The 26143-nt window shown below is 39.1% G+C and overlaps 1 protein-coding gene across 1 annotated transcript in view; it reads right to left on the bottom strand.

The window, feature by feature from the left end:
* LOC139946714 (uncharacterized) overlaps positions 1 to 26143 on the bottom strand; it is a 66501-nt gene that overhangs the window by 38081 nt on the left and 2277 nt on the right. The window contains exons 2-19 of the mRNA XM_071944366.1: positions 22084 to 22217; positions 16688 to 17107; positions 12012 to 12288; positions 11128 to 11254; positions 10618 to 10772; positions 10047 to 10160; positions 9176 to 9310; positions 8495 to 8560; positions 7660 to 7725; positions 6979 to 7181; positions 6560 to 6654; positions 5471 to 5601; positions 4776 to 4979; positions 4388 to 4461; positions 3102 to 3212; positions 2453 to 2623; positions 1504 to 1644; positions 274 to 355 (exon numbers count right to left, since the gene is read on the bottom strand). Coding sequence (XP_071800467.1) covers positions 274 to 355; positions 1504 to 1644; positions 2453 to 2623; positions 3102 to 3212; positions 4388 to 4461; positions 4776 to 4979; positions 5471 to 5601; positions 6560 to 6654; positions 6979 to 7181; positions 7660 to 7725; positions 8495 to 8560; positions 9176 to 9310; positions 10047 to 10160; positions 10618 to 10772; positions 11128 to 11254; positions 12012 to 12288; positions 16688 to 17107; positions 22084 to 22193 — 2682 coding nt within the window. The 5' untranslated portion in view covers positions 22194 to 22217. The remainder of the gene's footprint in view (positions 1 to 273; positions 356 to 1503; positions 1645 to 2452; positions 2624 to 3101; positions 3213 to 4387; positions 4462 to 4775; positions 4980 to 5470; positions 5602 to 6559; positions 6655 to 6978; positions 7182 to 7659; positions 7726 to 8494; positions 8561 to 9175; positions 9311 to 10046; positions 10161 to 10617; positions 10773 to 11127; positions 11255 to 12011; positions 12289 to 16687; positions 17108 to 22083; positions 22218 to 26143) is intronic.

Below are 26143 nucleotides of genomic sequence, written 5' to 3'. Positions count from 1 at the left end.
TGTGGCTAAGCATAATTTTATTAAGTTAATTGCTCATTTTGTGCCTAAGCATCTGTGAAATTGGTCCCATGTGTAACATTACCCAAGTGCATGTGATATTTCCCAATGGCTTACTGGTTTTTTTTAATGACATGGAGAAAGATTATTCTCAATAAATTATTTAAATCTTTGATACACTACCAAAAAAGCAAAATTTTTTGTTTTTGTTGACTTTTGTAAAAGTTTGTTTGAACTGATTTAAAGTCTACAATACACACATAAAAACATTCTTACCGATTCCAGCTCAAATGGTGTATTAAAATAAGATGTGATTCCGCTGATGATACTATCAAGAAGGAAAACGGTATCACCATACCTGCAGAGAAGAATGACGGAAAGAAAGTGATGACGTGATTTTAAAGCCATTGGACACTTTCGGTAAACAGTATTGTCCAAGGCCCACACTTCGTGAATCACAACTTCTATATAAAATAACAAACCTGTGAAAATTAAGGCTCAATAGGTCATCCAAGTCGGGAGAAAATAACAGGAAAACTCACCCTTGTTTCCGCAAGTTTGGCCGTGTCATGACATGTGTTTAAAATAAATCCGTAACTCTCGATATCAAGAATTTATATTGTTTTAATGTTTTCTCAAAAAGTAAAGCATTTCATGGAATAGTATTTCAAGAGAAGTCTTTCACCATTACCTTCTGTAAACCCTGTAAGTTATTTGTAAATATGTGAACTTTTAATTTTTTTTTTGTGTACCGAAAGTGTCCAATGGCTTTATAGGGAGGCTATACTTTTGGTAATTACTCCAAAAATCGACGAGCACAAAAAGTTACCTGGTAAAGACAAATGGAGAGCTGTTGATATTAAGAGAAATATGTAATTTTCACCAACAATTTAAATCTGAGAATTGAGCCCAAATTTTCACAGGTTTGTTATTTTATGCATATGTAGGAAGACAGCAAGCGAGAATACTCCCTCCCTTTAAAATCTTAATCATAGTTGACTTCCAATGTGGAAATACAAAAAATAATATTTTTGCTGGCTTGCGTTATAAACTTGTGGATGGTCAATGATCAAGCGGCGATTTGAGACTCGTGAATAATGGCAGACCAGCCTATGAGCACCTGGAATGAACCTGCCAGGGGATTGTTTGACCTTTCATCCATTCATACGTGTACACACATTGCATTGGATACGTACAAATATTACGCACATGCAACAGCAGACGATAAAATAGTACAGTTAACTGCCGGGCATTTGTAGCTGACAAATTGCATCCTTTTCGGACCAGACCGACATAACGCAGAAATTGGAAGCTAACTTTACTGCAAGATTATCCACTAAAACTTTATTTATTTATTTTATTCAGCATCCATACAGCGCTAGCGCCAATAACAGGATAGATAAACATATTTAACATTATAAACAGTGGAACATGTAAGACCAGTGCCTGTCTTTATCCTTTATCCTCGCGGACAAAGACAGGGAACGAGTCCATCGGCAAACCTACCCTGTTCTGAAGAATTCCCAATTGCCCCTGAAGAAGTCCCATGCTAGAGGGAGCCCTACTGGATTACCAGCCACGGCTGTTATCACATCCGCTGCATCCTGAGCCCGGATGATGCTCGTGTCGAGGATGTAACTCAGATACCTGAATGAAAAAAAAACCCAAGAAACCTTGTGTCATGATTCATGGAATTTGCTGCTTCAGAGTATGAACGATTGCTAAAAGCATACACAAATCTTGATATTAGATAGTGGGAACAGGGATCAATTTCATACTTCAAAAACTTTTATCAAATGCCTCAACAACACAGCTCCTGGCTATTTATCCTCTTGCCTGTCTCTCCATCGGCCTGGCCGCTCAAGTCTGCGCTCAGCATCCGACACTACTCGCCTCATGGAACCTAACTCAATCAAGCTTCTTAAGTCGGCCTCAAGTCGCACATTCTCACATTTTGCTCCACACACCTGGAATGCACTCTCCACCTCAATCAGGAAATCCGACTCTCTTTGAACATTTAAGAAGTGTACCAAACATTCTGTATACCCTATCTAATGCGCTGCGTTCTTGACGTAGTGGCGCTATATAAATGCCCTATATGTATGTATGTATGTATGTATGTATGTATGTATCACCTTTTTCACAAGTCAATATTCCAAGTGAAATATGTACATGTAGGTATGCTTTCCAACACTATAAAACTTGCCAGCAGGATCACCTGGAGAGAAGTTTGATTGGTCTTCAGGTGCTATAGCTGGCATTTTGCCAGCATATCACTAATGTTACAGAGCTGCCAACAAACCAATAGAGTGACTCATTATTAAAAAGAAATTACACCCTTTTTTCAGAGAAATTTCTGCTGAAGGGGGGAGAGTTTACCACGATGACTAAACCACCATGTCTACTGTCTGGTGGTAATCTGTGGTTTAATTTCTTGTTATTTGTTTACTCTTACGTGTTGAGTATCCATGGTTTCTTACTGCATGCCATGGCCGTAAGCAACCTGGCCTTGACTGATGCCGGGGTATTGGCACCTGTGTAGACACCAAAAGCAAAGTTCCATTCGTCTTGTCCACCTGCTGCGATAGCTGAGCAGTATGCGGTAGCTTGCATGTCTGGATGCACACTGGAGAAGAAGAAGAAAAAGAGGAAGAATTTGTTTTAAATGAGACTGCTGAAAAACAAAATAACCAAAATCATATCTTCCTGAGAAGCAAGTACGAGTTAAACGAGGGTTAAAACCAGGACTCAAACTCACACTCTGCTGATCAAAAAGACCAGAGCTTGAGTCTGGTGCTCTTATCCTCTTGGCCAAGACACGCCATTAGCCTTTTAGGGGTGAGTTCGACATGCAACCATTTTAACCCTTTCGACAGGGTGAAAGCCTGCACTGCTCCTACATATCACTGGTTATAGACAACCTCAACGCCATCAGCCTACAACATGATCAAGCTGTTCGTGCTGTCTAGGATTGGCTTAAATGGTACAAACAAATTTCTAGCGCTGCAAAAACCTGTGGTCACAACTTCTTGAGTCGACTTTGGCTTGAGTAGGGTATTTTTTAATTTTGTTTATGCAAGTTTGCATAATGACATGATACTTACGCAATTTCATCTTGATTTGTCATCCACTGGGAGTAATAATTGACAGATGTCTCGATGCAATCCTCGTTACCATAGCGACAAGCCATACTGACTGCACCTCCACGACTCATCCTGAGAAGTAAGCAAGACAGCATAAGCATTAGGTATTTTTTAGCTCAGAGAATTTTAAAATGTGAATTTCCCATTAAACAAAGACTCTGAAGTCTACTCACTGGTTTTACTGTAATCCTTATCAGCTGTTATCAGTAAAGTAGAACTGTTTTATAAATATTCACCCTGGAACCCAATTCCCCAAGACCAGTCATTTTGACCCACTAGCCTACTCCGGGGCCCAATTTCATACAGCTGCTTAAGCATACAATTTGCTTAAGCAAAAAAATCCTTGCTTAGTAAATCAACTCCACTCAATTGTTATGCTAAGTAAACAATAGCTAAATACCAGTCCCAAGCAATGTATATGGCATTGAATTTTGGCCATCAGTAACGTGTGTAAAATAAGCATGCTGTTTTCGTGCTTAAGAATTTGTTTTACTTAAGCAGCTCTATGAAATTGATCCCTGGTGTCAGAGAAAAAGTATGATTCGATTTCTCAAGATAAATTTGGCATATTTTCATGACTCAAAAATGTATCTATGTTATCATCTAACACTGTTTCCCAAAACTTCACATTATAAACAAGAACCTCAGAAATGTTGTCAACATTTGTGTCAGCAAACTCCCAGGTAGTGACACTCTAAACCACATCATATCCCAGGAACTTTTGATCTGATGTGAAACATCTTTTTGAAAACTGCTCATTCCCAAATGAGTACGAACCCGAAGTTCATCATAGGCAAACTAGGATTTGCTTGTAATGGGTGATTCATGTACAATTTGATTTCAGACCATTTGATTTTTCCACTGTTTGATAGTTTAAGGAAAACATGAGGTAGATCAGTTGGTAGAGCATCAGGGGTCATAGGTTCAAATCCAAATGAGGACCATTTTATTTTTATCTCATCCAACGCTTGATAGACAAACATAGACACACAAGGCCTGAAGGCAACTTTAAGGTTTGGGCTAAAATTATTTTTTTCCAGAGGCTGTTGCCACCTACTCCTCGGGCTGAAACAGGGTTGCCCCTTTTACAGTCCATACGGATGTAGACTTGGGTATCATCAGTCCGAAGCCTGGCCGGCAGAGCAGAAAGCACTACCTAACCAATTTTACGTAGCAAGTGTCATGACCGGGATTGGAACCCACACTCTGCTAGTCGAACACCAGAGCTTTGAGACTTTATTACTAACCTTGTGAGATGGTCCCCAGTGTTTTCCCATCCAACAAACTCGTACATTGGAGTAACCTGGCCCCTCATATATTTCTGAAATGAATTACAGAATTTAAATAATGTTATGTTATGGGATAGACCGACCCAGTTCTGTCATGAAATAAAAAAAAATATTTCCAAGGTATGTGACTTTGAGAATAACTTCCCAACCACTAATGCTTTCTACTATAGCCAAAAGTGCCCAAACCAAAGGAAACGTACCAACCTTCCAGCACAGGTTAAAACAAAAACAATATGTTTGATCTCCAATGCAAATTGCAAAAAATCGCTTGGTGAAGATAATTTAACATAAGATTCTCTTAAAGTTTTAAAAGTGAAAATTTTGTAGATTGTTGCTTTTTTCTGACCTGGAAGTTGCCAAATGCCCCTTTCCGTTGCAAGTTTTTCTCAGTGTTACTCAGGGCACCGTCTACAGCATACCAGGGCACAAAGTCTCTCTCTTCCTTCAGGTAGGTGGTCATGTCAAAGGCTTTACTTTGACTGATCTCAGAGGCTTCGGCCAAACTGAAGGCATCGCTGATCAGGGACGCTCGACTAGCTGTGGATATAGCCTTAAAAACAGTAGGGAAAAAAACATTACAGGAAAGCTCCATCAAAATGAATGAAACATTTTTTTTTATACAACAGATCACAGCCTGTTATCTCCATGTAACTCCCTATAATGGGGGCCAGAATTAAACATCCTTTTTCATACAGCAACTCACACCTGTTATTTACATGTAATTCCTTATATAGGAAAGAGGACAGAATAACACATCTTTTTCCCTGCAGCAACTCACACTTTATATCTTTGTTAAATTCCTTTTCCAAACAATGGGCTTATTAGATTATGCACAAACCAGAGAGGCTGCTGATTGCCCCAGGCAACCTTATTTAACATAATAAAACATCCTTTTTCATACAGCAACTCATACCTGTTATCTCCATGTAAATCCCTTTCCAGACAGTGGGCTCACTTTCATGCTGACTGCCCAGGCAAATTAATTGAAAAATGACAACTGGAATAAAGGGATGGTGGGGCTGACTGGTTTTGGAAACTCACCTTGTGATTTGATTCGAGCTGAGCTTTAATCAACTCCCAATTCTGATCATCGTAGTTGACTCTGTAGATTCCTTTCTGATCGATGTTCAGCAGCAACCAATCAGTGTTGCTCCCAGGTGTCTCTATAGAAACTGTTGGAAAGAAGTTTTTACAAATATTCGTGGATAACTTTAAAGCACACACAACTAAAACATGTTATTATAAAAGAAGCCTTAAAGACAGACACTGGACACCATTGGTAATTGTCAAAGACCAGTCTTCTCACTTTGTGTATAATGTAACAAACCTGTGAAAGTTTGAGCTCAATTGGTCGTCAAAGTTGCGAGATAATACTGAATGAAAAAACACCCTAGTACTACCAAGAGGTTGTGTGCTTTCAGATGCTTGATTTTTAGACCTCAAAATCTAGTTCTGAGGACTCAAAATCAAATTCGTGGAAAATTACTTCTTTCTCAAAAACTTTGTTACTTCAGAGGGAGCTGTTTCTCACAATGTTTTATACTATCAACCTCTCCCCATTACCTGTACCAAGTAAAGTTTTAAGCTAATAATTATTTTGAGTAATTACCAATAGTGTCCACTGCCTTTAAGATCAACCCATGCCTTTAAGATCAGCCTGTTTTGCTTTTAAATACCATTTTTCCCTTCTAAATTTGAGAGTAAGTAACAAATGCTTTGACCACTTTTTATTTGCCCATTACCAGCAATAACAGAGTTCCAATCCTGACACAGGTGTCTCTAAGCAAGACATAACCTTTATAGCTCCATAGAATAGGACATAAAGTGTTGGTCCTGAGTTTTTTGTAATGCACCTAAAAAACATAGGCACACTTATCGCTAAGAGAAGGGGTTTGCTCTGGTGTCTGGCATTGACTGTCAGGTGCACTGCATCACCTTGTAAGCCCCTAAGGTGTTACATCGAAAGTGCTCATAACACCGAAACTTGTCCTAAAAAGTGTTTATTTTTGTTCCAGCAGCTTGTTGGGGGAGTGTGCTTTATAAGATTTCATTACCATTATCACCAAACAGATCAGAAGGTCAAAGGAGCTTTGGATTGTCCTAGGTTAAATATCCTCATTTCAAACTTACCAAATTCATCTTCTGGTCTGATCCACTTGGATTCTGGCGACTCAAATTCAGGACTATTGCTGGTTGTGTAAGTCAAGGGCACATACCACACATAGCTACATATAAAAACACAAACCAACTTACTATAAAAAATGTCTACGAAAGCATATAGAATTAAACAACACACCTCTTGCTGGTTCAAACACAGTAGTGCTAGTTTCAAAAGTATAGACCTTGCTTGAATTTTGTGCCACCATGATCTAGACACGCGTTAAGACACTGATGTCAAATATGAGGTAATAAACAGCAAGGGGGTGGACTGGGTAATTTTTAAATTAAGTTTGGTTGAAAAAGAATGGTGCTAGTAAGCCTAGTTTTTAGATTGCTGGCACCTTGATCTGGAAGTTTGTCCGGAGATTAATACAGCTAGGTATCCTTACCCTAAGTCAGGATAGTCGGTTTCGGTGTCAGCAGTGGGATCAGACAGGAAGCGTTTCTGCTCCACTCTGGCCGTAATCTGACCATTGCCAGTGTAGTCTCGCTCCACTTTGATGACGGGAAAACCCATCTGATGCATCCAGGTCTTCATTACGGTCGCTATGTCCATCCCGTCTCCAAGATTGATATTGTCTTCCTTCATTGCCTGTGAAGAAACAAAAAGAGACATTATTATCAATACCACTCGATAACAGGCGCATATTTAAGTACCTTGAAATTCCGAGATCATGGCTCATCCCTTACAGCAAGCCTGGCATACATTGTCTAAGAAAACTTCTACAGGCTATCTAACACAAATTCTCAACTTGCCTTGTTGGCTGCTTAAATATTGTTTTTAAACATGCGTAAATTTATTTTTTTTAAGTTTGTGGTCACTGAAATGATTGTGATCGCTTCCACAGGAAGATACGATTTTGACTGCATCTTATTTACAAAGAGTACCTGACAATGATGACACTGGCAATAAATGGACTGAGGCCCTATCTGAAGTTGCGGCTACAGCCACGACTATGACAGTTGCTAAGGGTGTTGCTGAGGATGTTCTATACTTCATTGCATGATGGTGCAGTGATCCAGTCGTAGCCGTAGCCATAGCCGGCAATTCAGACATGTCTGAAACATACCTTGTCTATATGGAACCAGAGATCACTATTGACAGCATTACCGTACTGCTTGGCATCCAGATAGTACTGCATTAAGAAATACAAAATAGTATGTGGTTATATAAAAGGCTTTTAATACCCTTACCACGATGTGTATGAGTAGGTACATGTATACACATTCAAACCGGGGCCCGACAACAAAAGAGGACATTAGGGTCCCTGGTTTGGGAACATGTACAAACTCAATTGGAGTATAAACAAAAGAGGGACAATAGGAGTTCCTCGGTTGCAGGCGTATGCAAGCTTGGATGGATTTGTCTCAAGGGGTACATGTAAAATGTAGGTCTGAACTCCACCCCAAAACATTCCCCCACTCTACCCTCCTTTACAGAGGAGAACCCCCTTTCCCCGAAAATCCTGTCAAGAATTCCTAAGATTTCCAGAACACAAATAAGGACACAATGAGAGAGGTGTGGGGTTCATACTTCCTGTCAAGGCAAAAGCGATACAAATTTTGATGTGACAGGGCTGTTTTCGCAGGGAATGTTTCGCAGGGAATGTTTCGAGCTCAGCACAAGTGAACTGTGCGAATTATTCATTGCGATTTTATGATGTGAAAATTATACTTATCGCACACCAAATGCTAAAACTAAAAGTTCCTCTCTCTGGTCTTTTATAGTTAAAATGACGGAGACAAAACACTCGTTTAACACTGTTTTCATCTGTCATGTTCAAAGCTGCACTAGTATCCATCACAAGAGGGCAGTATTATCTGAACACTCCCTGCAAAATCAATCATTCTTTCCACACATTTATATTTGTTTATCAAGAAGAAAATAATATCATTGTGCCCTACCTTCAGACCCTTCACGAATGTTTCATCTCCCAAGAAGGTACTCATCATGCGGAGAACAGACGAACCCTGTCAGGAGAACAAAAACAATCAAAACAACAAAGTCAGGTACCTCCCTTGATCATGATTGCTGTTTCAAAGTGTGGTAATATTAAGTTATTATTGTTTTAAAGGCAGTGGACACTATTGGTACATGTAATTACTCAGAATAACTAGCATAACACCTTACTTGGTAACGAGTAATGGAGAGTTGATAGTATGAAATACTGTAAGAAACATCTCCCCCTGAAGGAACGCAGTCTTCGAGAAATAATTTTCAAAGAATTTGATTTCAAAATCAAACATCTCAATGCACACAAATTCGTGTGACAAGGGTGTTTTTTCTTTCATTATTATCTAGCAACTTTGTCGATTAATATGAGCTCAAATTTCCTCAGGTTAGTTGTTTTATTCACATGTTGGAATACAGCAAGTGAGAAGACTGGTCTTTGTCAATTACCAAACGGATTCAGCTCAGTCTTTCAGACATAATGGCCCCAATGTACCGTGCAAGTTTTTTGCTTTGGTCCCACATGCGTTGCTTTAACACGTGGAGAAAACAAACGTTAACTTTTAGCAGGTCTCAATGTTTGATTATGCACCCTTGTTTCCCCCCAACATTTGACAAAATATTTCTTCACCGACCTTCTGATATGAGATTCTGTCGAACATAGAGTTGATTTCTGCCGGTGTTTCCACCTCGTTGATGATTGGTCGAGAGGTGACCCGAGCATCCGTTGCCATGGCTCTATGGAGATCGTACAAGATGAACTTGTCCCACTGAGATGAAATTAAAAAAACCAAGCATTAAAAAATTTTGGTAAAAGATCCTTGCAAACAGTCAAATAATGATTTAGTTTTAACACGTATTGGAAACGTAAATAGTATGTGAAGCCTTGTATGTTTTTAATAAACGAGAACAATAACAATAATCATATTAATAAAACATGGTCTGATTATTTCAAAACAAACCTGAAACCCATAGGGTAGGTTTTGTGTGAGATTGTTTGAAAAAGAACATCTTGAAAATTGGAAGGAAAAATTATCCTCTTGGTCTCAGTCTCAGATGATGTTTGTGAGGGCCTTGTCAAGGAAGGCATCTTTTGAGGCAACTTGGAGGCAACCAACCACAGTGCATGCCACAGGACCACTTTAGTAACACATGAGTAAATTTCTCAAACTACATGATGCACTAGTGTATGTCACCGCTCTCCAAGAAAAAAATGCAAACATTCAAATTTGGAGGCCTTTCTTCTTGAGATTGCCTTGAACTTGCCGTCTGTAAAATTGCCTCGTGTAATATGACCTGGGGTTTACACTTTCAGACTATTTACCACAAACAATCTACATGTTGGATCATAACAAAAAATAGAGTCTTTTATTTTTGTGGTGGTGGGTAGTTTGTCTCTTTCAAGATAATCTGACGGACCAGAGGACAATGAACAATCCTGAAATCCGTACTTTAAATACATGATGGGATAGTCTAGTGCATCCTCTCCTAATCACCAATCCTTACCATTCCCCAGTCTGGTTCTACCTCCACTGTACCGACGTATTCCACATAGCTTGCGAAGCCTTCATTCAACCAGAGATGGTCCCACCACTGCATCGTTACCAGATTACCAAACCACTACAACAAAATAAAAAGGCTGTGTTAAGATGCGGATGTGTCACTTGTTTTTGTACAAATTCGGTCTCACATTTTTTTCTTATAGACGGATTGCAATACGCGCCATCGGCCGCCATATTTGATGATTGTGCTCGCATGAAGAGCTACCATTGGCTCAGATTCATGCGCAGAGCAAACACGTATGCACTTTTCCAGTGTTGATACATCAAAGATGGCGGTCATAGGCGCGTAGGATTGCAACCCATCTGTTGTGAGTACGAAACAAATGTTACATTGAATTGACTGCGACATTGGTAGGTTTTGCACGCAACTTGACTCGTGTGCGACACAATTGTGCAAGAGGCAAGCCAATAGAGGACTGATACTAACATTGTGTAGGGCCTCTGGTTCAAAGTGTACTCAATTCTGGTTCAACGTGTAATAAATAGACAGATAGAAATAAAAAAGACCCACTCACCTGATGCGCTAACTCGTGGGCGACAATAGCACAGACTCTTTGTTTCTGACTCTCTGACGAGACTCCATCCTCGTAAAGAAGGGCGGTATCGCGGTATGTGATCAGACCCCAGTTTTCCATGGCACCAGCGGTGAAGTCTGGTAGGGCTATCATATCTGCGAGGATAAAAAAAAATGAGATGGGGTGAGTGACAGAATCTTTGATTGGGCTAGTACATAATAGCAGTACCTAGTTACATACCATGACACAGTTTTGTTTCAAGAAACTCCTTTGCCTACATTCATTACAAAAAACAAAATAGCTGCCTTCATGAAGGGACTCGGACTGTGATGTGATGAGCTGTTAAGTTGTTGCCACTTCTTCCAATCATCCAGGAATCATTTTCGTAGCGAAATAAACCGCTAGGCCCATCATTCATTCATTTCAACATGTTCAGTTTGGTTATAATATATCGGTATTCGGTTTAAAATAAACACAATATTGAATACAGTTACATTGTCTGTAACTTACCCATTTTCTCCATTGGATAAACCACACCTTCCCCATACAGCCCATCGAAGTAATCCAACACGGCAGCTCCCTTCTCGAGCGCATAGTCCGTCTGGTTTATGTAGTCCTCACGGGCCCAAACACCGAACTTAGATCGATAAAAAAAGGTGAACGAAAAGTGTTTGACTTCAAGTAAACAGGAACCGACTTCTGACCCAATAAACCAATAAGTAAAACCTGCCAAACAGCAATCTCATTTTTGAAAGGGTAGACAAAATACTGTTCAATTTTTCAACCGCCATGGTCAACTCAAGAGAAACCCAAAACAACAACATTGAAAACGTGCGGGGAACTGGATGACAGCTGTTTTGAGCACAGCGCCCTCTGTTGATATTTTCGCTTTACGCAGCTATTGAGAAATAAAATTATGTTTACCCAGTTAATGTGGTTCAAATAAGTGGGGGGACTCGTGAATTTTTTCACCAGAACAAAATAATACAATTATTCTTAAAATGAATACCAGTATTTCTGTCATGTAGTGTTAATATAGTTACAGTGACCCGTGTTCGTCATCTCATGTTGTTGTTTGTGTAGGGATATTTGAAATAATTATTGTTCACTTGGAACAAAATAATATTTTCATGGCGTTTGCCCTAGGCAAAACATAGGACCTTTTTATCTCTGGTGTAAAAAGAAAGACAATTAATTGTTAATGGGTTAACATTAAGCAACAACTGTCGTAGTACTAAAACAAACTCTATGTTGACCAACAACTGACTAACAAAACTCAATAATACTCAACAAATTATAAGGTGTGACATGAACCAAAATATCCAGATTTAGAGAGTGCATAATTCACAGTTGCAAAAAAATATAGGACCATGAACGGGACTTGGGATTCTTACTTTAACACCATTTGCCGTGGTTGTAAACTTGGCCTTGAAGTCACTGACGACATAACACACGAGATACGAAGACATCTTGACGGTTTCCTTGAACGTAGCTCTGATCCACCCATCACTGAGTATTTCATCGTCTCCACTCTTGGCCGAGTTGGCGAGGGCGTGGTACTTTGGCTCATGCTCCAAGGTGATGGTGAATGTTGCTTTCATGGCAGGCTCGTCGAAACACGGGAAGGCTTTACGGGCGTCGACTGGGTCGAAAAATGTGCTAGCCAGAAACCTATGGATGATAATGGGAGTACATTTCGGGTTTGAACTTTAACTAAAATCAGACCACACTCGGTTACTGTGTAGGCCTATGTCGTTCATATTGCCCCTTCCAACATGATTATTTGTTTTACTTGAGCTAAAAAAAAGTATCAATGAATTTAACAAACCGAAACATCATCACAGCAGGGGTTGGAATTAAATACTAATTCCAAACTCACCAGGCGCAGGATACCACGCCAGGATAACGCACTGACTTGGTGTGCGTTGTAGACGTGTCTTATAAATTTTTGATTTAGGGTTGAATAGAGGAACAATAACTACATCGGGGATTTGAAAAGAACATTAACTTTCTTAAGCTCATATTTTTTTATGGGTACATGAGGGGAAAGGGTTAAAAGGTCACCCCACTAGTTATCCCAAACTGACAAAGCCTGACACATTTCGATTATAAACGTTATCGTCAGAACACCTCCAGTAAAAAAAAGAAACATATTTTCTTTTTTCAACAACAAAAATTCATAAGAATAGAAATACAAAACTATTTTTACAAATCCATTTTTGTATTGCCCGATATTTTGGAGATGCAATTCAACTTATATTATGGGCCAAAAGTGAACATGGCAAATCATACAAAACACAATCGAAAAACTCTCGGGTACGGTTAGAAATGACCCGGGTGGCAGGGACCCCTTTCTGATTTTACCCACAATCTTGTGTCAAAAAGAGGGTCTTAGCTCGGATTCTGGTAAGTTTGATCAATCTGAGTCATTTTGTTTTTATTTCGAAGGGTTAAAGGAACACGTTGCCTTGGATCGGACGAGTTGGTCTATAAAAAAGCGTTTGTAACCGTTTGTTATAAAATGCATATGGTTGGAAAGATGTTTTAAAAGTAGAATACAATGATCCACACAAGTTTGCCTCGAAATTGCACGGTTTTCCTTTTACTGTGCGAACTAACACGGTCGGCCATTTATTGAGTCAAAAATTTGACTCCCATAAATGGCCGACTGAGTTAGTCTACGAGGCAAAAGGAAAACCGTGCAATTTCGAGGCATGTTTGTGTGGATCATTGTATTCTACTTTTACAGAATCTTGCCAACCATATGCATTTTATAACAAACGCTATTCAAAGACCAACTCGACCGATCCAAGGCAACGTGTTCCTTTAAGGCCACTGGGACCCGGAGCCGGATCCACACTTTATGCTCAACAATTCTCTAAACTCTCGATGCGGTCGTTAATGGGAGGTCTACTGTAATGTCCACACATGAAGCCCGTTTTTAGAATGCGAACTTAAACGCTTCAATATTTTCTAAACAATTCAAAGGTCCAGTAAATCAACATTTTGAGGGCTTGGTGTTTGTGTAGTCATGTACTTCCAAATCACTACACGGAGATTCTTGTTAGTAGATTACACGATGTTCAAACACAAATACTGCCTGTGTGAGGTGAGTGTTATACATTGTTGTTTGCAAACAAACCCATGATCATAAAAAAGTACTAAATAAATCCGTATCTGAGGGTAACTGTATATTTAATTTAGAGTTACTATTTTTTGGAAAGATGTGCACCGTGGATCAGCCCGGTCGCAAAAGAAAACCACAGCAGGTATTTTAATGGCTACGGTTTTGTTCAGAGGAACCGTGTTTTATTCAAAGGAGAAGAGTATAAACCTTTCTCGAGGATGTTAGTTGAATTCAAACTGTTTGTTCAGTTCTATCTGTACATTCAAACATAAATATACCCCTGGGGTGTGACGAGCGTGTCAAAAGGTTGGATATCTAGCACAATGACCTTTACCCAAGATGAACCCACTGTGTTCTCCTATAAGAACGGTCGCTCTTTTAGACACCGGTGTCGCATGCAATTATGTCCTCTATGCAACACTATGCGGAGAACATTATTGCATATGCAATAATGTCCACCGGATGGTTTTGCATATGCAATCATGTCCGCCCGGACGCTGTTGCATAATGCAATTGTGTCCGCCCGGACACATTTGCATATGCAGTTGTGTCCGCTCCCGTGCAAAACCGTCCTTGCAGTAAATTAAACGCCCTTGGTCGACGGAACACGTTCGCCATTGTTTTTACAAGCTAAGTGCATGTCATGAATGACATGGGAAATGTTCGGCCGTTGGGTATTTCGCTGCAATCATAAAAATAAATACGTGAATATTCATGCTGCATTAGGTTCAGTGCACGCACGCTTACGCGAGCACATACATGTACAGTCATGTACATGTCTACCGGACGGTTTTTGCATAGCCCCGGACAGTATTGCATGGAGGACACAATTGCATCTGACACCGGTCAATCAGTAATAGCGGACCGCGTTAGTTCACGAAGTAAAATGAATGATGTCATATTGTGTGAATAACAAGTCTGCTTCTAAAACACCTCACTTCTAATAACCGTATTCACAAACACTTTTTGTAGCCCAACCGCACAAACCAAGACAGTTAGAAGCAGGACAGACCAGTGCCAAATATCATTATAAAGCTGATTAGCAGAAAATAAGTTTCTTTGCCAGGCAAAAGATTATCGGATAAGGTTAACAATTATTTTCCTGTGCTAAGCAGGTTTTTGTGCTCAGTTATGGAATTTGATAGGCCACACGTGCCAAAATAAGCACAATCATTGCTCCTCTACAAAAAACATTGCTGTGAAGCATTGTGTTAACAGCAGCAATGCACAAAGTTTACATTGTTATGACTGGTGCCGCACTCCTAATATTGCTTAAAAAAGAAACTTGATGAGCAGCATTTTCTGCAAATTTTGAAATTATATCACTGCAGTGAGGATGGACAATGTTCAGTTTGAAAAATCCATGGCGAGGGCTTTATAAACTTCTTGACCCGGACAATTTCAAAAGTAAACATGAAATGTTCGTATAAGGATGTCAGACATTGACGTTGACTTTGGAATAACTCATATTCATTGTTTTCATTACCTGGTATCGAATCTTCGACTATTTACTTGGTCTTCACAAATGTTTCCTCCAACAAGTTCGTTACTGTTATTATGTATATATTATTTTCAAAAGCAGAATGTGCTATGTAGGCAATTGAACCGCCACTTAGGGAATTTTATCAGAAAGCTATATGATCACAGAAGGTTATCTGATGATAGGTTATCGCATTATGTGTATTTAACAACCCTAAGAAGCGGCCGAAGTCCGGTGGGCATGGCAGTGAACAAACAGCACTATAACCCAAACTGCTATTAGGGGAAAAGATTTAACCAAGAAAATGTAGGGCTTTATGTTAAGGCCGGTTTATAGTCGGTCGCGCGATGGTCGTGCGATGGAAATCTTGCGCGCGATCCTAAGACTGAGGCCTAAAAACTGTGTCTTTTTATGATTGCGCGTCCAGATTTCCATCGCGCGACCATCGCGCGACCGACTATAAACCGGCCTTACGCAGTTTGTGCAGTATTTTATACCATTATGAGTGTATTGGTGTCCATACTGTAATATGAACGGAGAAGAAATAAAATTAAGAAGTTTGTTTTGAGGATGATCCGTTTTGAAATATTTATTTTGAATGACTGGAATTGTCGCTGTTTGTTCATCAACCTATAGCTTGTTACTGTGTGACAACTCTTCAATTTGTCGCAATGCCACAGTTTGGTAATTGCCTAAACAATGGACGGAGTACACGTCAAACGATTGCATGACTAAAAAACTATGACAGAATTGAGTTTTCTTTTGGGACACAGCTTGAACGGCAATACATTTTTTGTCACTGGTACTGTGACAGGAGATTCTGATGTCTTCTGATGTCGGAAATTCTACCCGCCATAGGGCGAGTTGAAGTATTGGACGTCCCAGCAACACCCTAAGCCGAAACTACTGGATAAGGCTTCCCATACACAAACACCGGGGCAGGGGACAGAATCCCCCATGATACCCAGATTAAAAACAGTCACAGAAAACGCGGCTTTGGGTTCATCAGTTGCCCTTTTGAGATATGGGCCCAATTTCATAGAGCTACTTAGCACAACAATTTGCTAAGCATGAAATTTCTTTCTTGATAAAAAAAACAGGATTACCAACTAAATTTTCATTTGTTGCATACTGCTTGTTACTGGTATTCAGCTGTTGTTTGCTTACCCTGCAATTCACGTGGAAATTTTGTTGATAATCCTGTTTTTATCAAGGCACAAATTTCATGCTAAGCAAATTTTTGTGCTTAGCAGCTCTATGAAATTGGGCCATGGTTGACACAGTAGTGTGACATAGGTTTTGGGTAAATTTGTTTGTAAAATACACCCAAACCAAACAGTATACTCCTATAGTGTCCACAATTGTTTCGTTTTTAAAGTAGGCTTATATCCCACCCACTTTGATTTACTTCATGAAAGGGTTTTATGCAACGAAATAAGTTGCATAATATCGCTTAATCTCACCTTTTCTCGCCAGCTGCCGTAGTGTAAGACATCCTGTAATATCCCAAGAGGTCATCGAGCAGAGGTCCCTCGAACTCAATGTACAATCTGTACATGTCTCCTTTCTTTAGAGTTCCGTCCAGCTCGATCACTATGAACTGGTTCTCCTCGTAAATCCAGGGTTCTTTCAGTAGTTCCGGCGCCGTTCCGCCTCCATCCCGCTTCAGTGTGGTCCGTCCTTCACCGACGACCAGGTTCTTACCGTGGATCAAAATGAGTTCCGTCGGTTCCAGACATTCGAACAGGACCTCCACGGAACCACTGAAGACGAAATTGGTCAAGTCTGTCCTGACAAGGAGGTCATAGGAGACGGGGGAGAGGGTCAATGGAAGTCTGGTGTTCTCCCATGCTTGCTTTTGGGGCTCCGGTACGACTGGTTCTCTGAAAAAGAAAACAAATGTACAAGGCTGGTCTTGTCGGTACCCTATTCAACCCTTAAAGCCAGTGGACACTATTGGTAATTGCCGAAGACCAGTCTTCTCACTTTGTGCATATCAACATATGCATAAAATAAAAAACCTGTGAAAATTTGAGCTCGATTGGTCGTCGGAGTTGCGAGATAACTATGAAAGAAAATAACACCCTTGTCACACGAAGTTGTGTGCTTTTAGATGCTTGATTTCAAGACCTCAAATTCTAAACTTGAGGTCTCTAAATCAAATTCGTGGAAAATTACTTCTTTCTCGAAAAAACTACGTCACTTCAGAGGGAGCCGTTTCTCACAATGTTTTTATATTATCAGCCTCTCCTATTACTCGTCACCAAGCAAGGTTTTGTGCTAAACATTATTTTGACTAATTACAAATAGTGTCCACTGCCTTTAAATGCAAAGTATACCTTTGGTTTTTGAAACCGTTCGAGTGTTGTAATCCTATAGAAATGTAGCAATGTAAATGTGTACAATATAATAACCCGTGGAAATACAATACAACTCTTACCTGTGAAAATTTCGCGTTTTTGAAATATCACCGAAACTCCAAGGCGAATATGTCCACACAGGAAGAATAATTCCTATATGAAGACACAATCTGAGAAGCGTTACCACCATAACGCTTCTTATAATTCAAATTTTGGGGGGTAAACAAGATATATCTCTTTCCATAACCGTAGGCTAAGTAGGTCTACTTCGGAGAGAAATGTTTCTCAAAATGCATTTATAATTTCTATACAGCTGCTGGTACCGCGTACGTTTCTTTTTACCATTAATTTTCAGAGTCATTACCATACGTAGGCATATACAGACGATTTAACGACTAGGCATATAAATATTTAAAGTCATACAACGCCAGCCTGTAAATGAGCATTACTTGTTTTTTGCAAACAAACAGTTGCTGGCAGGGTAAGCGCTTGAAGAAATCCACTACAAACTGACAAACCTGTCTGAAGTTTCAGATCAATCGGTCACAATTCTGTTATCTAAGACGAGTGTTTTCTTCTTACCTGTAATGTTGCTTTAAGTTAATGTATATACACTCAGTTGACCCCGGATCAGAATTGACCCTGCTTCCGGTCACAGTATAGGCCTTAACCCTCTTCGGATCAGCCTCGGTCAGGATTTCGTGCCAAACTGCCCAAGAAGCCATTTGCGTGTTAGATTTGAATAAATGTCTGGTACAAAGACGTGTTTGACTACAAGGTACCACTTGAATTTGAAGTCCTCAGACTATGGAGACAGTTGCTATGTCACATGATTAGGGGCACGCTTTTGCCTAGTTACGTAAGAGACGGTGAACACTGGTCAGAAGTGGGTCAGGTGGCTCAGAAGTAGGTCAGGTGTGACCAAGAAATGGGCCAGTAAGTCTCGCTAATATTCTAAAACTCATTTAAGTCAGAGTTGATTCGGTAATGGTTTCCGGGGTCTGACCAATTAGGTCAGTGTGACCCGAAATTACTCAAAATAATTGTCAGCTTATAACGCATTTAGATGTAAGAAACGGCTCCCTCTGAAGAAGATAGAGGTAATTTCTCACCCAAATAATAAAAGACCTCAGCTGAAACCTTTATTATGCATCTGAAAGCACACAAAGGAAACAAAGAAGTGTGGTTTTTCTTTTCTTTTATTCTCCTGCAAATTATATGACCAATTATTATGAGCCCAAGTTTTCCCAGAGTTGTTATTTTATGAGTTATGTGTAATAGAGATATACTATTAAGTAAGAATGGTCTTTGACAAAATTACCAATAGTGTCCAGTGCCTTAAACATCAGCAGAAGTCTTACAACACAAAACGTATGCGTTGTACATTTTGATCTGCAGGCAAACGCTAGACTATACATCAAGGACATTGATTACAACTTGTCTGTAAATGTTGCCCCCGACTGTGCGGTGACCATCCTCCCTGGACATAAAGTCAGGGTCAGGCGAGAAACAACGGCGGAGTTGACACCGCCACTGTATGATGTGTCTGGATTTGTGCTGTTTTGACGGAAGTAGTCACAGTCCCTATTGCGTCGTTCGTACCACGAACTGACCTAACTCGTTCACTGTTTTAAAAAACGTGTTCAGAGAAAATCACGATTGAAGTTGCACTACTTTTCAAACTGCTGTTTCGGAGTCTGCTTACCAACTTTATTGTATTATTTTATGACGAAAACAAAGCTGAATACTTTATTCATACAGAACTATCAATGTGTTTTAATCCCTAAAACTATTTTAATAAGTAATTAATTCCTAAACAGATGGGTCACTTTGTGAAAATGAAAATTTCATTTTTGCCTGCAGCGCGCTGTGTACAAACCAATGCGTAACAGAGACCTATCGAGATCGGTCACTTTGTGAAAATACTACGCTCCCCAGTTAGGTCACTTCGTGGTACGAAAATTTGCATGCGCGCCATAATCGCGCGTGCTGTAGCGCATAGTTTAACCATTGGTAAAGCGACGTATCTAGATAGGTCACTTGGTGAAAAGACAAAATGGCAAGTCCAGCGATGCGTCGTTTATACTAATTAGTGTAATTACCAAACTATTACATATTAGGCACTGAAACTTGCTGATAATGTTAACAGCATTGAGTTTGTCAATAATTTGTTTTAAAACAAATTTGCGAAAATGTGTGATTTTGTGTCAGTTAGGTCAGTTCGTGGTACGACCGACAATTGGATGGATTTCACACGCTCAAAGAGTTGAGACTATATACAGTCTTATACTGAGTTATAGGTCGCCCTAACTTAGAAGATAACTTAGAAGTTTTTGTGGACACTATTGGTAATTGGTATTGGTTACTCAAAATAATTATAAGCAAAAAAACCTTTCTTGGTGACAATGGTATAAAACATTGTGAGAAAAGGCTCCCTCTGAAGTGCCATAGTTTTTGAGAAAGAAGTAATTTTCCACGAATTTGATTTCAAGACCTCAGATTTACAACTTGCGTTCTCGAAATCAACCATCTAAACGCACACAACTTCATGTGACAAGGTTTGTTTTTTCTTCCATTATTATCTCACAACCTCGATGACTGATTGAGATCAAATTTCCACAGGTTAGTTATTTCTTGCATATGTTGAGATACACCAACTGTGAAGGCTAGTCTTTGACCAATACCAATAGTGTCCAGTGTCTTTAAGTTAGGACTATCCTGATGTAATCGACACCTGCCCCGAAGACTTTTACGTTTTTTTCCAACTTCCCCTTACAAAGAAGGCTTATAAGAATATTATAGTATTATAAGAATCAAAGAAGTCTACAAGAATCCTTTAGAAATTCAATTTATATCCTATAGGATTCTATTTACAAAAAGCTACCTTTTGTAAATGTTTCGTATTATGACGACCAACTTAGACAACTGGCTGTCAAAAGCTAACGAATATTAGTAACAATTATCTTAACCAGCTGTTTGGAACTATTCAACATGATGGCCTAAACATGAACAAGTATTTTATTTTGTACTAAAACAAAAATGCATTTGATTAACGCAATGGTAAAAAACACGACGCTGCGATAAAAACAAAATTATGCTTACAGCGTTTACGACTTATGGGTTACAACAACGCAACTATTGCACAACTACAATCATTGGGATACTTTTTGGTTTACAAAGATACCAAAATGAGCAACATAATGATGTTGAGTAACTCTTTGCAGATCTTGTATTATTTAGACAAACTCAAGCAGTTTATGCATCGTTGACAAAGCGATTGTTGATTGATATAAAAAAAATAATAAAAAAATAGTTTTCAAACAGCAATGTGATCCGTGATTGTGGCTCTGCACATTACTCTTTGTACGTTTTAAAGATGCTATGTCAGATCTTTTGCCGATTTGACCCAACATTTTTGATTAATAATTCAATAGGTATTTTAATGGGGGTCGAGAAAGTTACAAGCTTTCATTTGAGCCGTTACTCGAAAAAGTCCGCCAATTATTAGTATCAGTGAAATAAAGTGCTCAAAATTAGTTTTTGTCGGGATCCCGACAATATATCACGTGACCGATTCTTATGTGTTTTATAACAAATGTTTTAAATTTTTGTCATGGTTCCTGACCATTAAAAATTTCTGACCATTAAAAGTAAAAGTTTTTTCGTTAGAGCGGGTGATACTCTTTGAAATACCATTCACTCAAAAAAAATATTTTTTAATGTTTGGGACCAAAAAACTGACATAGCATCTTTAATAACAACGTGACCTCCACAATTTAGAAAATTACGTTTTAATAAAACGGCAATTATTAGTGAGAAATTATCCCCTTCTAAAAACTGTCGGTACTTTAGAGGGAGTCGTTTCTCACGATGTGTTATACTATTAACAACTCTTCGATTATGCTAAAGTGTTTTTATTGTTCCCTTACTTGCGGGTAGTTTTTAATTAATTGGTCGTCACCCTAGTATTAGGAAGGTTGTAAATTATCTCTGCAAATATGTTGTCCCGTTTATCTTTTAATAGTTCTTCCTTTCTGTTTTACAAATTTATCTTGTTTTTTTATTGTACGATGCACCCTGGATTTTTTTTTCTTCATGTTTTTCAACATGATGGATGTAATAAATTCGATTGAATTTTGTAGAAAATATATTTTGGGAAATTACCAAAGTGCCCAGTGCTTTAAAGGCAGTGGACACTATTGGTAAATACCCACAGTAATTATTAGCATCAGATCTTATTTGGTAACGAATAATGGGGAGAGGTTGACAGTATACAACTGTGTGAGAAACGACTCCCTCTTAAGTGACGTAGTTTTCGAGAAGGAAGTTATTTTCCACGAATTTGATTTCGAGACCTCAAATTTAGAATTTCAGGTCTCGAAATCAGTAACCATCTGAAAGCACACAACTTCGTATGCCAAGGGCGTTTTTTCATTATTTTTATCTGATGCAAGGAATCATACTTAGAAGTATACTAAACAACTTTTCCTAAAACTCACATTTCACACGTTGGTAGCAGTCCACACAGTAGTCCAACCAAAGTAGCAGCAAACAGAAAAGCTATGAAAAGGATTATTGCAGAACGCTTCGTCACATGATACTTCGCCATGTTGATTTGGAGTTATCACTGCATCTACAGAATTAAAACAATTACATGTTTTTCAATGTCAATGAGAAATAAGTAAATTTCAGTTCTTCCAAGTTACTTGTGCCCCACAAAATAACAGGGACACTTGTACCAAAACGTTCCCATGACAAAATCAGTCAACACTCGGACGCAGGGCTGACACTTTATGGAGACCTCAATGAAGGTAATTGCCTTCATGCCCCCGCCTGCTCATTGCCTTGATGCCCTTAAAATGCTCCAGTAGAAGCTTAGCCAATTTTCTCATATAGGGCGCCCTTTACCAAGGCAAAAATGCTTTGATGCCCTCGCCCTTTCAAGAACAAGGCTTATACAGGCCTGCGGATATGTACAACCAGCAAGGAATCCTCGCCTGCATGATGCACATGACTTTATTTGAGCACTGTTTACTCAGTACTTTCCTGGGCTCTGTGAACAAGAAATCCACAGGCAAATCACCCCGGTAGGAGTGTGAACTTGTTCACAGAACTTTGATAAGTATTTAGTATAATATTTACTTACTTATTTGTTTAGTAATTTATTTATTTAAAATCTTTAAACATTTCACACAATGATTACAACTTTGAAAGTGGCTGTCAAAGTTATTAAAAGTATAAACAAACCGCATCATAAGATGTGTAAAACCAGACCCCTGGCAACGATAAAAATATAATTATGTAAATATGAAAAGAAGACTGCACTCAAATGCTATTAAAATCACATAACAGTATTTACCAACATTAGGAGTAAGGGCTAAAAAACCCTAAATACTATATTTGTTATCCCCGATGCAGCAGTAAATATCTATTTATAACAATGCTATCATTGGAAATTAGCTGCCCTAATCCAATACTCAGCCCCATAGCTCGTAAATAAGAACAGACAATATAACATATAATTTAATATTTTTTTTGCAGTTGAGCATTTTGCAGCTCAAGGCAACAGTGTAAAGTAAGTTCTATTTTTACAAAAAAAGTAAGTAACTTTATTAATTTTCCACCCGGTTTTCCCTAAACAGTGGAGTCACTTCACGCTGGGATGAGTTTCGTCTGACTGGGTGGGGAATGTCGACCTATACACGATGTATTCATGGTTATCCGTTATTGGCAATGCAATCTTTTTAAAGAGCAACTTCATATGGGTTGCAATTTACAATGTTTGCCAGGAATTTTCCCGCTAGCGAGAACGTACTGCGTTCACTACCATTTAGCTAATATTGCCATATTAAAGGCACTGGACACTGTTGGTAATTTCTCTAAAAAATTGTTATCATGAACATTTACTTGGTAACGAGCAATGGAGAGCTGTTGTGAGAAACGGCTCCCTCTGAAGTAACATAGATTTTGGGAAAGAGGTAATTTCTCACTCAAGTAATAAAAGGCTTCATCTGTTTTCATTCTGACTGATCTTAAAGGAACACGTTGCCTTGGATCGGTCGAGTTGGTCTTTGAAAAGCGTTTGTTATAAAATGCACATGGGTAGAAAGATGTTGTAAAAGTAGAATACAATGATCCACACAAACATGCCTTGAAATTGCACGGTTTTCCTTTTACCTCGTCGACTAACACGGTCGGCCATTTATGGGAGTCAAACTTTTGACTCCCATAAATGGCCGACCGTGTTAGTTCGCGCAGTAAAAGGAAAACCACGCAATTTCGAAGCAAATTTGTGTGGATCATTGTATTCTACTTTTACATCATCTTTTTAACCATATGCATTTTATAGAAGACGGTTACAAACGCATTTTATAGACCAACTCGTCCGATCCAAGGCAACGCGTTCCTTTAAATAAAGCCTTATTCCTAAAAAGTGTGGTGTCAATGTGCTCAAGATCGGACAACAGTGATGTATGTGTCCATGACCACGTTGCGCAATGCGGCTTTGCGCAAAGCGGCTTTGCGCATCAGGACCAACAGGCAGCAAGCAGTCGTATTTTCGTTTGGAGTGTTGATGGGAGATGCATGAGCCAGGTGATGTGTGGACAGGTGTCACACCATTGATTAACCTCACTAAACACCATAGTGACCCCCATAAGGAGTCCGTAACCAGACATGATTGACGCAAGGGGACTATGACAACAACGCATTGGTGTATTTAACCCACATTTGGATATAAGACCACGTTGAAAGATATATGACTTGAATTCTTTGGCAATACCGTAAACTCCACAGGCGTTTTGAGAAAGAAAACAAAAATTGAATTTGAGCGAGAATTCCCGTCCAAAGATTCTCAGGTGATTATATTGGTTGATTTGTCTTTCTGTATGCATGCGTATAACTGGCCAGGCATCATATGACTGGTGGTATTAGTGTCATAGCAACGGGTGGTTTCGTTGGTTTATTGACCAATCCTGCCACTGACCTGGGCCCAATTTCATAGAGCTGCTTAGCGGCCGATTTTGTGCTTACTGCGGGATTTCCATTTCATAGTGCTGCTAAACAATTAAATATGTTTTATTTCTCGCAGAAGTATGCAACTGAATTGAATTGAATTGAGATGAATTAAACTGATTTGAATTTTTCTTTAACCACCGTGTAGTGGCCCGCCAGCAGAATAAGTACTTCACGCTGTGTATATCATTGTAACCCAACATATCTGAAATGAAAGAATCATTTTTATTTGCCAAAAGGGTAGAAGGTTAACAAATACGAAGAACATGCATGAGACTCAGAATACACTGACTTTGTAGGAGCTTGGGTGAGGTTCTGTTGAGAGGTTTCTGTCGGGCGCAATATTACGTTTTCCGTGGATTGCCCGGCATTTCTTTCTTTATTAAATCGAGAAGGAACACCTAGACTTGGTTCAAGTCGGGTTCCGTACTGGCTCGTCGGCAGATAATGTTTTTGTGGGTATAACGCGCCATTTACCTTTAAAATCTCGCAACAAAGTGCCGAAAAGGAGCGGACAATTTTAAACCTCGAGACTACGGAGCGTTCCCGATTGGTAAAGGTCTGTTTGAGTGCTGTGATGACCACCAACTGTCCTAACAGGCAACCATCGTTATATGAAACAGTTTGGTTATAACGAGGCTGCTTATAAAGAGCACATTCTGAACTTAGTCCTAAATCTCATTTCTGCTTTGTGCTTCTTTGTTTAGATGTCCTTTTATAACAACGTTCCTGTTATAGGAAAGTTGACCAGTCCCAGCGATCTTTTTATAAGGAGAGTCGACTGTACTATTTCGATTTGGCGATCGAAATAACAGCTGTGTGTTTGGGGAAGACAAGGTTGCATCTTACAGTAGCTCAGGATACTTTTGCTAAAATTTCGGTTTTTAGAATAAGTAGTTATCGTTACGACAACTCTAGGCATAGTCAATAGTTTGACCACAAGTAATCAATATTTTCTTTAGTATTGGTAACCAATTAATGGTAAAAGAAGTGGCGTGGTGACGTGATCGAGGTGGGTTGGAAAGTGTGGTCATCATGTATACTCATACACTGCAATGAACAGGGTGTTCAAATTGACACCAAATGTGTTATTAAATTTTGTGTGTAAAAATAACACTAGTTTATGCCAACACAATTAGTCGGTGCTATTTAAAAATCTTATAACGTTAATTTTGATCCTCTGTTCGGTATCTATCATGTGACAAAAACAATGGTGTCAACTTTAATGTATCAGTTGTTGCAGTGTCCATGGCAGTTTGTTTTCGTTAATATTAACCTTTAACTGAAGTTTGGTAATTGCCAAAACCTCTGGATGGGGAGAAGTATAAAGCAGTCCCTAGGGTTAATCCGTAAATATCAATTGTCAACCAGCAGTAATGATTGTTATTCGAACGTGACGGGTTTGTAGAGACCAGTACAATCGCTTCAAAATCATTTTGGGGCTCAAAATTTCATCGGATGGCGAGATCAAACAATTACAAAAGTAGTGATTTCGCAGCAACAGAATAATGACGCAATTTCAGTAGGGCGCCCCGCCTTATCGTA

Source organism: Asterias amurensis, chromosome 14 (genome assembly GCF_032118995.1).
Source record: "Asterias amurensis chromosome 14, ASM3211899v1".
Taxonomy (NCBI): Eukaryota; Metazoa; Echinodermata; class Asteroidea; order Forcipulatida; family Asteriidae; genus Asterias; species Asterias amurensis.
The sequence above is the reverse complement of the archived record's forward strand: the minus strand, read 5'-3'. Positions and strand labels throughout refer to the sequence as shown.